The sequence below is a fragment of the Podarcis filfolensis genome (assembly GCF_964270895.1).
Source record: "Podarcis filfolensis genome assembly, chromosome: 7".
In the NCBI taxonomy this organism is placed as follows: Eukaryota; Metazoa; Chordata; class Lepidosauria; order Squamata; family Lacertidae; genus Podarcis; species Podarcis filfolensis.
This window is the reverse complement of record NC_139603.1, coordinates 66,287,537-66,304,649: the sequence shown is the minus strand read 5'-3', so window position 1 is coordinate 66,304,649 and position 17,113 is coordinate 66,287,537. Positions and strand designations below refer to the sequence as shown.

Genomic DNA, 17,113 nt, shown 5'->3' with positions numbered 1-17,113 from the left:
ATGCAGGTTTTAATTAATCTATTGCAGCCTTCAACAACTTAGTGCCTTCCTAGCATGGTCAACAGTCAGCGAAGTTGGGAGTTATCGTCCAAAACATCTGGAGGGCACCAGGTGTGTGGAATGCCTGGTTCTCTTAAGTCGTGGCAACTGTACCAGAGCTAGAATACAGATCTATATGTTCCAGGATCCATGAGAGCACAAATTCTTTTTATATACAGTGGTACCTCGGATTACATATGCTTCAGGTTACATACGCTTCAGGTTACAGACTCAGCTAACCCAGAAATAGTACCTCGGGTTAAGAACTTTGCTTCAGGATGAGAACAGAAATTGTGCTCCGGCGGCGTGACAGCAGCAGGAGGCCCCATTAGCTAAAGTGGTGCTTCAGGTTGAGAACAGTTTTAGGTTAAGAACGGAACTCTGGAACGAATTAAGTACTTAACCCAAGGTATCACTGTATATATAATTTTTTTATTTGATTTTCCTGGGAGATTCAAATAAAGGTAGACACTTGTCTGACAACACGAGGAATATAATTAACATTTTGGAGAAGTTGCAAGTGAACATCAATACTAAAGCAGTTTTAATCTTTGTAGACGCGGAGAAAGCCTTTGATAATATTTCTTGGAGTTTTATGAAGAAAAATCTTCAGGGGATGGGGGTTGGTCAAGGGTTTGAAAATGGTATAAGTGCAATCTACTCAGAACAAAAGGCTAAACTAATAGTTTACAACGTGGTGACTGAGGAATTCAAGATAGAGAAAGGTACACGACAAGGCTGCCCAATTTCCCCATTGCTTTTTATTTTGGTCCTGGAGGTTTTGCTAAATATGATTAGAAGGGACCGTCTGATTAAAGGTATACAGGTCGGAGCCAAACAATACAAACTGAAAGCTTTTGCAGATGACTTAGTATTGACATTACAGGAGCCAGAATCTAGTACTAAAAGAGTATTAGAATTGATTCAAGAATTTGGTCATGTGGCAGGATTTAAGTTGAACAAGTTAAAAACTAAAGTTCTTGAGAAAAACTTAACACCGTTTGAGAAAGAGAGGTTTCAGAAGGAGACAGGCTTAACATTGGTTAAGAAAGTAAAATACCTGGTGGTTAATATGACTGCTAAGAACTTAAATCTATTTAAAGACAACTATGAGAAATGTTGGTCAGAAGTGAAAAAGGACTTAGAAATATGGTCAAATTTGAAGCTTTCCTTGTTGGGTCGAATTGCTGTTATAAAGATGAATGTATTGTCAAGAATGTTATTTTTGTTTCAATCATTGAAAATTTTGGACAAAATGGATTGTTTCAAGAAGTGGCAGAGAGATATTTCTAGATTTGTCTGGCAGGGCAAGAAGCCCAGAATAAAATTTAAAATATTAACTGATGCTGAGGAAAGAGGTGGATTTGCCCTGCCAGACCTTAAACTTTATTATGAATCAGCAGCATTTTGCTGGTTGAAAGAATGGCTGCTTCTTGAGAACACAGACATTTTGGATTTGGAAGGTTTTAACAATGTTTTTGGGTGGCATGCATATTTGTGGTACGACAAGGTCAAAGCACATAAAGCATTTAAAAACCATATTGTCAGGAAAGCATTGTTTAATGTCTGGACAAGATATAAGGACCTACTATAATGTCTGGACAAGATATAAGGACCTACTTGAAAATAAAACCCCAAGGTGGTTGTCACCGATGGAAGTGAAGGCTCAGAAAAAGCTCAATATGGAGGCCAAATGGCCGAAATATTGGGAAATTTTGGAGCAAGAAGGAGACAAATTGAAATTGCAGAGTTTTGAGAAATTAAAAGATAAAGTGAGAGACTGGCTTCACTATTATCAAATAAGGGAGGCTTACAATTTGGACAAAAAAATTGGCTTCCAGGTGGAAAAATCAAAATTGGAAACAGAACTGTTAGATCCCAAAACTAAGATACTTTCAAGAATGTATAACTTGCTGTTGAAATGGAATACTCAGGATGAAACGGTTAAATCTGCTATGATTAAATGGGCACAAGATGTTGGACATAACATTATGTTTGCTGACTGGGAACAGTTGTGGACCACAGGTATGAAATTTACAGCATGTAATGCCCTAAGAGAGAATATTATGAAAATGATATATAGGTGGTACATGACACCAGTCAAGCTTGCAAAACTATATCATTTGCCCGATAATAAATGTTGGAAATGTAAAGAAAACGAAGGTACATTCTTTCTCCTTTGGTGGACGTGCCCAAAGATTAAGGCTTTCTGGGAGATGATCTATAATGAAATGAAAAAGGTATTTAAATATACCTTCCTGAAGAAACCAGAGGCCTTTCTCCTGGGCATAGTCGGCCAATTGGTGCCAAAGAAGGATAGAACTTTCTTTATGTATGCTACAACAGCAGCAAGAATACTTATTGCAAAGTACTGGAAGACACAAGATTTACCCACCCTGGAAGAGTGGCAGATGAAGGTGATGGACTATATGGAACTGGCAGAAATGACTGGCAGAATCCGAGACCAGGGAGAAGAGTCGGTGGAAGAAGATTGGAAGAAATTTAAAGACTATCTGCAGAAATATTGTAAAATTAATGAATGTTAAAATGATGTTGGATTGAAATTAAGTGGCATTAGCAACAAGGCCAATAAGAATATGTAAAAATGGACTGATAATGGATGAAAATATACAGTTATAATATGTTAAGATATAGAGTTAAGATAAATGAAAGAGGGTAAGGATTTGCTGACCTGACTATGTGAACGGGAATACAAAAAAGGGAGGTGTGAGGAGGTCAAGGAAACAAGCAAACGAGCTTAAAGATATGAAAAAAATGGATTTGTTTTTAACTTTTTCTACTTATTTCTTTTTTGTATTTTGTATTTTCTTTTTTTAATGTATTTTTGTATTTTTTCTTTTTTTTCTTGTTTTCTTTTTACTCTGTTAATTTTTGCTTTTTGTAAAATCCTAATAAACATCTTATAAAAAAATTTTTTTTATTTGATTTTCAAAAAATATAAGCATACATCAAAAAACAACTCAAGATCCAAATATCAAGATTGCTCTGAACCTCCTGACTTCCCCCCATCCCTTCCATGGGTCCTAATGATAATATTTACAACTGCATATCAACACCTGTCCAAATTTTTATCCTTCCACATTATCCATACTTTCCGTTACTTTACAAGTGTGGTTAAAGTCCTGCTAATGTTTTAACCTGCTTACTGGTCTTGTAAGTAGATTGTGAACTTTTCCCATTCTTTTTTAAAGTTTTTGTCCTCTTGATTTCTGAGCTTCCCAGCTAATTTTGCCATTTCAGCATAGTCCATCAACTTGGTTTGCCAGTCTTCTCTGGTCAGGGTTATTTCTTCTTTCCATCTCTGAGCTAACAGCATCTGTGTGGCTGTTGTCGAATGTGAGCACAAATTCTTTTATGGATCTTTCCATAGGCAGCCCTGAGCTTGGTAGTATGTATTCCACAGTTCCTCAGTCATGCCACTGCATAGGCATAGAATCTGGTTTTGAGCACACAATTCATTATTCTAAGGCTGTGTACGTGTTTATAGCACAAAAATGTCATTTTTTTCTCAGTCCAGAATCATCCGTGCTTGTTCTCAATATACTGCTTTCAAGTTAGATTGAGTCTAGATACTGCCTTCTACAAAAGGACTCAGATATTCCGGTACATGTCCAGTTTTCTAGTGCCTACTTTCTCCACACTGGCCGTATAAGCCATCCTTGGCCAGGAGACCTTTTGCTAGAAGCAACAGCAGCTTTAAATGCTTATGTAAAAGTATGAGGAAGTGGAAAAATCAAACACAGGGATTCTGTGGAATAAGTACTGGTGGTGAGAGAGAGAAAAACCATCAAGGATGCCTGGTATCTTGGCAAGCCATCATAATATGATCCATTCAAGCCCAGATCATTTTACACTAAGCAGAGAAATGTGATGGGCAGAAGGCAGTTCCTCTCCTGGTGACATAATAAGAGATGAATGTGTGCTGGCCTGGTTCTGCATACTGTATATGTCCTTGCTAAATTAAGCAGCATAAATAACTGCAAGGGCATTAATACTTTTTTGGGAACAACTATAAACATGCTCTGGTGGCTTCAAAAGAGGAAACTAGATCTGAGTGCTTGGCATTGTGGGATTTGTGAAGGATCAATGGGTCAATGGGAGGAATCAAAGCCTCACAGAAACTTCTTTTTTTAACCTACTTAGTTTTGAACTTCATCTGTAATTCATTTCTAGAAACAGTGAATGGTGCACAGAACATCTAGGCATCAACCGAAAACTGTTTTTCATGCACACAGCTGTATAAGGAAACATTTTACTGACAGAGCACACAGCTATAAGCAATGTTTGCTTGTTTTTAATTTGTTTTTTATTGATTTTCAGTTACTAATGAATTTGATATATATATTTAAGCTGCCACTATATAGTGGGCAGCAGGGGTAGAAAAAATACATACATACATACATACATACATACATACATACATACATACCTTAGCAGCTCATTCTTGATATGGGGGGGGGGGGAATGGCAAGCAGCACAGAGGAAAAAATACTAATATCCATTTTTTAAAATAAAAAACCCTTTCAATAATAAAATAGGTTAATGAGCCATGTGCTGCTTAAGAAAGAAATTGTATCAACTTGATCCGTAGCCTATTAGTGGAATGTGTTTCCAAGGAAAACACACCTGGCACTATCATTGGCAGTTTTTAGGTGCCAGCCTAAGACATTTTTATTAATCCAGTCCTTTGGTAGTAAAGCTACTCTCTACTGTGGTGCTAATCTTTTAAGTGGGGTGGAGTAAGACTTGTCCTCCTTTGTGTATTTTTGGATGAGCATTTTAATTTAAATAGAGATATATTTCATGGTAGTGCTGTTCAGGAGCTTACTTTCAAAGGACACCCTCAAGGCCCCTGATCTGCCTATTGACTGTTCTTTACCTTTAAAATGGGCAGTGACTTAGAGAGCATTTCAGATAGAGGCCTGTAAAGTAGGACACACAGTCACCCTAGCTGGCAATGACCAAGATGTGGCAGGACCATCAATCCACACACACCCTCCAACAGAGAGTCAAGAACTGATGACTGAATATGACAAGATTGATGCCTGCAGATGAGGAAGTGGCTGGCTGGTTCCAATGGATATGTTAAATCCAGCATCCTTTGCTACTGAAAGGGCATGGAACTGGCAATGATTTCATGCTCTCACTATCTAAACTGGAGCTGCCTGACACACAATCCCCAGGATTATTCCCTCTTTATGCCTGGAACTGAGCCCTCCAACAGAGGAACTCCTAATAGGGTGATTGGGAAAATAATAACAACATGAGTGGGTGCATTTTGGTATTCTATTGACAGTTAATAATTTCCTTTCTTTCTGGCATGCCAGCAGGTGTATCTAGTAATTTGTCTGAACAAAAACTGTGGGTGGGGGACAAGGGTGTGATAAGTGCATCCAAGCTCCACCCTGACATCCTTGTGCATGTTTTCCCACCATCTCAGTCCACAATTTTCCTTGTGTTGAGAGGGAGAAGCTTTGCAGGGAACTTTTACTCACCACATTTACTTAAATTTGAGCAGAAAGCCATGTGCCATCAGGAAGGGACCCCCTGCTTTATCAGGGTCCGCAGTCACGCAGAGGGCTGTACACATGCTCAAGTGACCCTGAGTAAAAGTTGAAGGCCTTCCACACTCAACACAGGGAAAGCTGTGAGATTAGAGAGTGGGACTACATGAGGGGTACAATGGGGGCAAACTTGAATAAAATATGGGGGGCAGGTTAAGCTCTGTCCCGCGGACGTGGTACACACAAACCATTTGAATGGCAATGCTCACCAAATTTGAGGGGTGGCTTCCGCAGATATTTTATGGGGGGGACCTCAGCCCCTAAGAGTTGGCTCCTATGATTGGGATGATTGTAGTCAGTGCTTCTGTCCACACTCCATTTCCCCATCCACAGATGCACATTCATGTTTTCGGGGCATCAGAAGCCGGAGACTCCTTGGCTTCTTCAGCAGCCTGCCTCTCCCAAACCCCAATCCTCCCCAGCCCCTGCTTCTGCCTCACAGTCTGAACTGTGCTCTGCCGCAGCATCTTCCTGTTCACTTAACCCTGTCACCTTCTCCTTCCAATCTGTAAACACTCCTCATTGTCCCACCACCAATCCCCTGGCTCTGAGCTTTCTTCTCCTGGGAGTTCCCTGAGGGCTTCTGCAGCTGGTGCCTCCCACCGCTCCTTGGCATCCAACTAGTCCATGACGATGCCCTGGAGCAATGCTACATTGGGGCATTTCGGGCAATGGCAGATGACCCTCAGTGCTGGTGCTTCTGTTACATGCCACCAGTAATAAACCTGCCTTGGAGGGGAGAAGCTGATGTTCCCCTCCCACCTCGGGGTGGCCTTGACTTTTCCATGAGATATGACCACCACCACCACCTAGTATCACTTAAACCACTCGCAAGATATTCTGCCACAAGGCTTAGTGGATGGTCTCCCTTGCTAAAAGCTATTAGCAGAGGGGAAAGTTCTTTTGAATGTTGTGAGAGAGCGGATCTGACTGACATACTGTGGGCGGCAAGTCGAATTAACGGTATTCGGCTCGTCATCAAACATTACTTTTTAAGACTATTAAATATCTATGCAATTACACGGAGAATCTAAAGGATAAAATTACTCACATCAGACTACATAATGCAATGACTCTGAAATGCTACAGAGGAAACCTATGTTATTTATGCACGGCTATGAATATGATTCACTGATTTTGCTGAATATGTATGAGGTGGCTGCTATTTTTTACCATCCCTTTTTTTTGTGCAATTATATAAGAGTCTCCCGATTTCACCTGAAGACAGTCTTTCATTATGGCTGCCTCCTTTGTTGCCTTTGGAATAGATAAGCGGCAGTTTCATACAGTAATATATTGTTCGGGCCGGGCACAAACAACAGTTTGATGCTTTATTCAGTTCCCCAGTCGTAAGATACAGACATCCTTCTTAAACGTCAGAAGGCAGAGAGGTGGGTCACTAGCAAAAATTTAGTAAAACCTGATGCTGATTGAGGTAGCCAGAGTGAACAAAGAAGGGGGGAAGGAAATTTATTTTTTTAAAAAAAATCAAGGTGTGGAGAAAGTAGAGATAGGTAACAGTATAGGTAACTTGACAGAAAAAGAACTTTGCTCTATCCAGTCCAGGGGTCGGCAAGGTTTACCTCGCTTGGGCCGGTTCATTCCAGCGGAGATCCCTCTGTGGGCCACATTAGTCGTACACTCTGCTTCCGACACTGGCTGACTAGATTTAAGGCTGACTAGATTTATTTTAGATTCTTTTTAACAGAATATGCCAATGGCAAAACCTGGAACTTTTTTCATGAGCTACCAATGTGCTATGGCAAGAATGGGGAGGATGTGACCCTCCAGATAATGTTGGACTCCCAACTCGCATCAGCCCTAGTGAGCGTGGTCAATGGTCAGGAAAGATGGGAGCTGTAGACCAACGACATCTGGAGAGTCAAAGGTCTTGAGAGCCACTAGTCCTAAAGGGGGAATTAGACAATTTCATGGAGGATGGATCTATCATTTATCATTTGCCATGATGGTGATATGTAGCCTCCATCTTCTTTGGCAGTACTGTACACTAATTGCTGGATATTGTCTTTATGCCCTACCTATGGACTGCTCAAAAGGCATGTGGTTGGCTATAAATAGAATGCTGGGCTCAGTGGAGATCTGATTTAGGTCCTCTTACATTCTGGATATAATGATTGGACCAACGCATATTCAACACATATGGTATCTGAAGAAGTGTGCATGTACACAAAAGCTCATACCAATAAACTTATTTGGTCTCTAAGGTGCTACTGGAAGGAATTTTTTAATTTTGTTTTGCATATTCAAAATGTTTCCTTATTTTTCTACTGAAACAACTGTTTCTGGACAAGCTCCACTCAGGTCTACCAATTACAATTATGATTTTCCTTTATTATTAAATTGTTGTTGTTGTTGTTAATTAAATTTTTATACCACTCTTCACAAAACTTATAGTACAAAATGAAAACAATGCCCCTGCCACACACAGCATAGAAAACATAGTGAAATGTTACTTTAACTTTACACATACCGGTATATTTATCAACCTTTAGTCAATTATTTTTTATTTGTTTAGTTGATTAAGTTATTTAAAACTATTTTTGTATACAAATAATGTATGCAATGTTGACTTATGAGTATCTTCCTTTACTTTTTGACATGTGTAATTTACCGTTGAATTATCAAAACGTAAGAACTGCAGGTGGGAACAAATGCAGGGGGCCATAAGAGACAATATATCAGAGTCACTAGAGAATACTGGGAATGGGCCCCCCACCTGCAGAGAAAGAGGTTGAGAAAAGTGGTTGCATGGGGATTTAAGTTTAGTCCTGTAAAATAAGGTTGAACCTTAAAATAATGGCAAAAGAACTTTTTTTGAGAGAGAACAGGTTAGTATGTTAAAAGCTGCAATGTCAATCTGTCCCCCTTTCACCAGTCAAAAGAATAAATGCATCTAAGCAGCTGTAAGAATTCAGTCTGATTATCTCCTGGGATGCAAACAGTTCTCTCAGTAGCTTCTCAGTTACTGAGAGAAGCTAGATTATGCCCAGTTGCAACATAAAGGAAACCTACCTGGTTCTGCCTCCAGGTGTTCCTTGCTCACTGGTATTTTGAAACTTTGAATCTGCCTTGTTTGAGTGAAAATGCCTTATGGCAAATTGCTGAAGGAGCAGCCACTGAAGAATGTCAAACATCAGTCACTGCTTTGTGATTGCAGGTTTGTGCATAATCAAACTATCAACTGCATGAGGGTTCTTCTTGTGCTGATTGACCTCTTTCCATCTGAATTCCTCCCAATAGCACAAAGGACCCTACACATCTTTCACCTGGGCAGCAGAAAATGTAATCACCAACCTCTGTTTGTCTTGATTGTTTACATCAGAGAGTTTTTCTTCCCCACTTGGACCTTTGGGAGGTGAGTAGCTGCAGCTGCCTTCAAGAACAAAGCAATCTTCTTTTTCATCTCCACCTAGATGGAATTAGAACACAGTCAGTCAGCATTGGAAAGGTGACATGAGCAATTAATTTATTGTTTGTTACTTAATGGTAGCAACATGTTCCGAATGACAACAAATGCGTAGCATCTTTGAATTACAAGCCACTGACGTTTCATTTCTGAACTGTAACATATGATTAGGAAGCTGGGAAGTTGCATTCCACTGAGTCAGAACATAGTCCATCCAGTTCAATATCATCTACTGATAGACAACACACTCTAGGGTTTCAGGCAATGGTCTTTTCCATCTCTACATGAATATGGAGGTGTTATGCACTTTTTGCATAGTTGAGATGTTGCCCCTCTCCCTAATACAACTAGACTTCAGGGATGCCCAATGTGATGCCCTCCAGCTGTGGTTGAAGTGCAACTCACATTTAGCCCGAGCCAGGAAGACTAATGATCAGGGATAATGGGAGTTGTAATCCAACATCTGGGGGCAGAAAATGTAGCTGGTACAGTGTTTTTTCTGCAAGGGAATATTCTTCTTAGGGAGGCTTTAGCTATTGAATTTAATTATTAAACACATGTGAGCCCAGTTGCAGGAGAGGGGAGATGACAACCTTAGTGAAGTGATTGTACTTGCTGCTTTTTTAAAACTAAATTTTTAAAAGTGTACATAAGAGAATGAAAGTCAACAATGCATGTCTTCTTCCCCCACTCCCTGGGCTTCTGTTTACTCACAGAATGAATTAAATGAATATAATTTTTTATTAATTTATGCAAGTTTGTGTTTACAAAGTTTAAGAGCCAAGGTAACAAGATACATTATTGTGCAGAATGAGTGCTTTAATGCACACAACTGTCTTGAAACACACACAAAGCAAGTCTCTTTCATCTCTAAGCTTGTAACCTAAATACCACAAAAGCAACATACTGTGATTCATCATTATGAACTTGTTTATTGATTGCCGACTTTAAGGATTTATTATAATTCAGGTTGCTTAACAGATCATCAAGGGAAACATCTGAGAAGCACTAACTGATATTTTTTATTTCAGCATGTGAAGGGGGAAAAACTGTAATGATAAAACATTAAAGAAAATAGACATACATACCTATAAGGGCCTGACACAACAGAGAAAGGCTTAACACCATTTAGTATTAACGTCCCACTGTGTGAATCTAAATGCCTACAGATGTTATCTTTCTATCTGCAGAGCCTTCCACTTTACAGAGGACAGTCCTCTATTCTGAAGAGCTGTCAGAGAACAGTCATCTCTTTGAAGAACTCCTTTATCTGAAGGGCTGGTCAGTCTAAGTCAGATTATTATTTGCATTTATATCCCACCCTTCCCCCTCCCCACAAGGAGTTCAAGATGGTGTATATGGTTCTCCCCCTCCTCAATTAATCCCCACAATCACCCTGTGAGGTAGATTAAGCTGAGAGCAAGTGACTGACCCAAGGTCACCCACTGAGACTCATGGCTGAGTGGGGATTTGAACCCTGGTCTCCCAGGTCCTACTTCAATGTGAGCATGTGCATAGTCATACGTGATTCAAATGCACACGAGTGTGGAGTTGCCTGTTTACTTTAGAATATGTAAATCCGTCTCTCTTTCAGTTGATGCATATTTCATATTTTGGCAATGAGGGGCAAGTAGCTACTGGAGAAAGGGGTTCCAAAATGTACAAGGAGCCTCCACAGAGCCTCTTCCCCCACTGCATACAGTTGCCTTTCAACCTGTGGAAGGTGATGAAAACACGGGTGGATTGGGCAAGCGTTAGTATACTCATTCCCACTTGCCTCCACCCTTTCACATGGTAATTTCTCCACTGAAGTTAGGTTTAGTGGTGGGTTTTTTGTTTTTGTTTTTTAAAGGGGGGTAAAAAACTAAGTGATATACATACATCTGAAACCTGTAGGTTTATATTGTATTAAAAACAGTGTTTTATTTTCCTCTTTTGATTGTATATCTAATTTCTCTCCCACACACCAATATTTCACAAGCTGGATGTGAAAAATGGAGACATTTGTGGGAAATATACAGTCAAATCTAACAATGCATATTATTCCTAGTTAGAATGTGTAAGGGTTAAGACCATAGAGCCGTACTGCTTGATAGGCCTACGGTGACCACAGAAATGTACTGTAATTGGTAGAGAAGGCTCTGTGTGATGTCCTTTCCCCTCCTCTCCTGGGAGGGAAGAAGCAAAAGTATTTCCTGTTCCTTCTCTATTTTTCTCTTCTTCACACCACGTAAGCAGACAGATACACAGACCTGATGGGCTGCAATATGTTCCAAGAAGGGTTGCGAACTGTTCTGTCAGCATCTGCTCTAGTGTCTTACTGCCTTTAACAGGAACCTGATGTGACGACCTTGATTAGGTGGCAGTGCTTTAGTCCATGCCATGAAACTGCCCCCAAGCTGTTGTTAAAGGCACGATCCCAAGCCAGACCAGGTTTGTCCCCATCCCAGTCAGTTGGCAACCCAGCAGGAGAGGAAACAATTCCTGAGCGCCTGTCCTGTGCCCTCACCATTCCCATTTTCCATTTTCCAGCTCTGATTCTGCACAATCCTATTGATCTTACGAGGTTTGTGCAAGGATTCTGCACGAGGCTGTGCTGAAATGAAAGAGGTGCTTGGCAGGCTGCACCCAGTATTAACTTGCAAATTCAGGCACATGCAGGGACAAAACAAACAAGTATTTTTGTTTCTAGATGGTCTAATGAAGATGTTTGCCAAGCCATGAAGCCAGTCCCTCCCTAAAATTTCTCAAGCGAAGCACCCAAACAGATGCATACCATTGAACACCCACATATTTGTTTAGTGGGGGAAATGTTAAAAACAAGTTCCTTATCATGGTGTGCTTGGATTCTGTACCTCTGTGATTGGAGAGTGCTTTATTATCACTTAGCAACCTTAAGTGCTTTGGCAAAGTTGATGTTTACAGTACAAATTGTTGCAAGCTTCTGTTTCATTTTGCATTCTGCCACATTCCTTTCCCTTTTTCTTCTCAGACTGTGATATTGTAGAATCACAAGGCAGGAAGAAGAACAGAATGTGATTTTCATTAGGGGTCACCCCCTTATTAAGCCATTATTCTGCACACAGGTAACTAACAGCTACCCTATACAATAACCTTGTTGCTCTCTATCCCTGCGTGATTCCAGAATTTAACACTTTATGAATGGGGGACAATAGAGAATATGCTTTTTAAAAAATTGAATGCAATATTGATCAGAGGCTCTAACTGCAGCCACACATAGACAGCTAGATAAATGATAACCAATCCATATATAACATACCGGTAACGTTAACATATATCTGAAAGTATTCTACCTATTATTGAATGATAAATAAACAAGACAGTTTTAAATATGCCCAATGTGCCTAACTCATACCACTAAACTGATTTTGTGAATTCATCACACACTGCTTGAAGTTAATCAGCTTTTGGTTGTTGTTAATTCAATTTTTTTGTTTACTTGGTTTTGTATTTGTGTCCTGAAGAGATGCCATTCCAATTACACCACCCCACCCCACCCCACCCCACCCCGCATCGTTCTCATCCTCTACTACAGACTTCTCAAAAATAATCTGTACAGGCAGTGAACTTGTCCGGTTGAGTCATTTTTGCTAATTCTGATAATGCAGGCCATGTTCTCAAAGGAGGGGGAAATTGTAAATCAATGCACTGCTGGATGGAAAGACAGTTTATGCATACAGAAGACAAGAAATATCACCATGGAATTGAAAACTATGAATTATCTGGCAACGGAAATATAAATAAAATGGAGATGGACGCTTGCAGAAGATTGCCATAAAGGGAATTGCAAACATGTCAGAGCACTCTTGAAGGCAAGACTTCACTAGAGCATATATGCAGGAAAAAATGTAAACATTCCCTCTAAATTTACAGTATTGAACAGAGCATTGAAACTTCTGACGACTGGACTCCAGGCCTATGTAAACAGATTGCCTCATCCTACTTCCCACATCTCTGAGACACTCCAAAGGCCATGGCAGGCTATGAAAAACAGGCTTGTCTTATTTTCCTCTCACACCATTAGTAGGGGCACCATGGGATAATTGCCCAGATTCTTCCAGAATGAACTAACAGAGAGCTGTGACCAACTCTGTGTATGGCTTGCAATTTGTGCATAGATTGTATGGACTTGCTGAGATAGTCCCATTGACTATATCTGCAGAAACTGTTCCTTTTGTATTGTTATGAGTTTGAGGAAGGAGGGAGTAGGCTGCATGCAAGATCCTTTTAACATGAATCCAGAAAGTGTTAAAATATAAGTCACACCCCTGTGTTGAGATGATAGCCTGGGTGATAGGCCATTAAAGTAAACAAAGGAAAGAGGCTGTGTGTGAGATAGCAAATGGGTGGGGCCCTTCTCCCAGCTTGTGGTTAGTTAGAAGGACAAAGCCTGATAGAGATGGGTATGCAGTGATGTGACCTAGAAGCAAAGAAGCAAACAGACACAGAGAGAACCATGCTGGATCTCTTCCTGAATCCAAGGTTGTGGCTATGGGAGAAACAAGATCCTTTTACGGAGTTAGTGTTGTGAACCTCCCCCCAACCCCAATTGCAGGCTCAGGTTGAATAAACCATATATCGTAAAGACACCAAAGTCTCCGCTGTGCCTCATTTCCAAAAGGAAACATGAACCCTGAGTAAGTGCCTGGAACCCATGGAATCAGAGATTGGGGTGGCGTGGAACAGTATGTTTTGTAGGAAGACAGATGGGCCCTTCACTGGCTATCGCTATGGCATTTCTACTTTTTTTTGATCCAAAAGTTGTAGAGAAAAAGAATCAAAAGGGAGAGGACATTCTCCCCAAAGTTGTGGAATTCCCTCTCCACAGAGGTGCATCTGGCTTCTTCACTATGCAGCTTTTGGCAAATCCTCAAGATGCACCTCTTTCCTTGGCCTTTAACACCTGAGATGAGTGATTGCAAGGCCCACCCTATTCCTGTGATTGAAATCTGCTGTTTTTAATTTCAGTTTGTTGTAATCCACTCTGGAAACTACTAGTGAAGGGTTGGCAATATTATCACCATAATCCTGATGTGATACGACAGTCACATCTGCCTATATCACTGAGTTGTATAATGTATTGAAGTTAGGAACATGGCAGGTATTACAGAGCCACAAGCAAGCTTATTTTGGGGACTGGTCCAACTTTGGCATCCATTCCAAGCAGGAAGGAAACTTGTTCTAAATATTTGTTTCTTGGAAAGTGATATGAGAGACAAATAGGGCTTCACACATGCTCTTCCCCCTCCACATCTACTTATGGCTGTATATACCTCCCACTTTTTTCAGACAACTTCATGTATATACCCTGAAAAAGTGTTTACTCAAAACATGCAGTTCGAAATCCACCACTTTTTTAAACCATACATTTGAATATTAATGGAGCTGCTGCTGTAACCCAACCCACCTTAGGTCAGCCTGCAACCCAATAGTTGGTCCCAATCTATCTGTTGAAGCAACATTTTGCATGTGAAAACTCATGTCCTAAGAGTCAGCTGCAGCATGAATTTATCCATGTTTACTCAGAGGTTACTCCATTGTCTTACTTCCTAGAAAATGTACTTAGATCTGCAACCCTAGTTTGAAACTCATTTTCCAAAGCAATCTCCATTTTTGCAAATAAAAGGAGGTCTTATCTGGTCTTTATCATTAAAAGCTGCAGACCTATGGAGACCTAACTCAGAAGTAGGTTTCACTGAGTTCAGTCTGATTTGTTTCAGAGTAAACATGTATAAGATCTTGCTGCATGAACACTGTGCATGCAATGACCCTGCTGCATAAGAAATCTCTTACTTGCCATATTTCCAAATATTTATCAATTGCTTTGTCTTTGGAAGACCTTTGGAACCTGCATATTTTCAATGATGCCTAATCACTTTTTTTTTTGTTAAGAAGCACAGTAGCTCAATCAACCATTAATTCTGTACTGCTTTGTTTTGAAAAGAATCAAAGTAACTGTCTGTAACTATTTCATTTTGCTCTAAATATTTAACCATGATAATGCAAAGATAGTTGTTTCAGTTTTAAAAATATTTTACCCATTCCAACTTTTCCCAGTTGCCGATAGCCTATCACAGCAAGAAGGGCTTCTTGCACTCTAGAATGCAGAGCAGAGAAGTTGGGATATCCTCACACAGAAAGTATTCAACAAGCCTGAAAAGCATAAGATTATATACTTCCTATACCCAGGATAAATGTCCTGGACAACTGAGAAGAATATTTCAGTTCTATCCAGGTCTACCAACAATCACTTATGGTCAACCACAAGTACTCTGTTAAGGACTGCAAGAAGCATTTTGACCCAGCCAATATCCTCCTTGCAAACAGGAGGGGAAATTGCTGCCACACTCATGTGTTTCCTGAGGTTTCTCTCCTCCTTCCTAGGACTGACAGCACATTAATCAGAAACCACCAACCTCATTCAGTTATATTTTTTTAAATTCAAGAATTTATATCATGCCCTTTAATTCATAAGCATTTACTCTGGGTGGCTTCAAATAATGGGAAATATCACCATGATCTCATAATAAAACAGTCATATAAAACACACAAGTATAAAATAGAAACATGGCCCACAAACAGTAAAAAATAACAAAGTTTGCCACATAAAAACATGATCAGTCTGATAAAAGACAAAAGCAGCCCGTAACAGAAAAGTCTTGATAAGGAAGGCCTAAACCACATGCAGCAAATTACACGGCTTAAGAACCATGTCATCTGATCTAGGTTGAGTACACACCATAAATTTAAAGCACATGCCACCCCCACCCCGAAGACTTATGGGAGCTGAAGGGTGCTGGAAATTGTAGCTCTGAGAGGGGAAACTACAGTTCCCAGGATTCTTGTGGGGGGAGGGGTTGTCATGTGCTTTAAAGTTATGGGGATACCTCGCAAAGCTACAATCCCCAGCGCCCTTAGTGAACTAGTTCCAGGATTCTTCGTTTGGTGGATGGAATATGAATCAAATGTGCTTTACGTACACTGTACTCAGCATTCCCCACTCCCCAAAAGCATGCCTTGTGCTGGATTAGGAACGGCTGCAGAATAGCAGAACTGTAGAGTTGGAAGGGACACCAAGGGTCATCTAGCTCAACCCCCTGCAATGTGCAACGTGGGGCTCAAACCCACAACCCTGAGATTGAGTCTCTACCGACTGAAAAGCAATGACAAACCTAGACAGCATCTTAAAAACCAGAGACATCACCTTGCCAAAAAAGGTCCGTATAGTTAAAACTATGGTTTTCCCAGTAGTGATGTATGGAAGTGAGAGCTAGACCATAAAGCAGGCTGATCGCCAAAGAATTGATGCTTTTGAATTATGGTGCTGGAGGAGACTCTTGAGAGTCCCGTGGACTGCAAGAAGATGAAACCTATCCATTCTTAAGGAAATCAGCCCTGAGTGCTCACTGGAAGGACAGATCCTGAAGCTGAGGCTCCAGTACTTTGGCCACCTCATGAGAAGAGAAGACTCCCTGGAAAAGATCCTGATGTTGGGAAAGATTGAGGGCACAAGGAGAAGGGGACAACAGAGGACGAGATGGTTGGACGGTGTTCCCGAAGCTACAAACATGAGTCTGACCAAACTGCGGGAGGCAGTGGAAGACAGGAGTGCCTGGCGTGCTCTGGCCCATGGGGTTATGAAGCGTCGGACACGACTAAACAACAACAACACCGACTGAACTATTCACAGGGTCAAATCCAGGTCCGGCTAGGAGAGACCCCTGGCCTGCAATCCTGACCAGCCGCTGCCAGTCAGTGTGGAGACAGCCCTGAGCTATGGAACTCGCTCTCCCGGGAAGGCAGTGCCGGCCGCCACCACCTCAGGGGCTACTAGCCCGACGGCTATGCGCTAACCTCCACTGCTCATGCGCTCATGCTCTGCTTGGTGGGCTTCTCACAGGCATTTGGCTGGGCGAGCGCGGCCACTGAGGCATCTCACCTAACGGCCTCCCACAACCCCGCTGCCGCCGCAGGTCTCGAGCGCGTGGCCAGCTCTGCGCGTGCGCGTACGCGCGCCGCCTGGTTTGTTGCCATGTCGAGC

At 41.1% G+C, this 17,113-nt stretch overlaps 1 protein-coding gene and 1 long non-coding RNA gene across 2 annotated transcripts in view; both read right to left on the bottom strand.

Annotated features, from left to right (window-relative positions):
• The window catches only part of DPY19L4 (dpy-19 like 4), a gene marked incomplete at its 5' end in the record, with an annotated part of 68,224 nt that extends 64,507 nt beyond the window's left edge, over positions 1-3,717 (bottom strand). The window contains one exon of the mRNA XM_083624257.1: positions 3,691-3,717. Coding sequence (XP_083480383.1) covers positions 3,691-3,717 — 27 coding nt within the window. The remainder of the gene's footprint in view (positions 1-3,690) is intronic.
• A 4,415-nt stretch (positions 3,718-8,132) lies between these two features.
• On the bottom strand, positions 8,133-17,107 carry LOC310766537. Its single transcript, XR_014550222.1, has 2 exons — positions 16,927-17,107; positions 8,133-9,054 (listed from the first exon to the last, which is right to left on the bottom strand). It is a non-coding gene; the product is annotated as an uncharacterized lncRNA (long non-coding RNA).
• Positions 17,108-17,113: the final 6 nt, after the last annotated feature.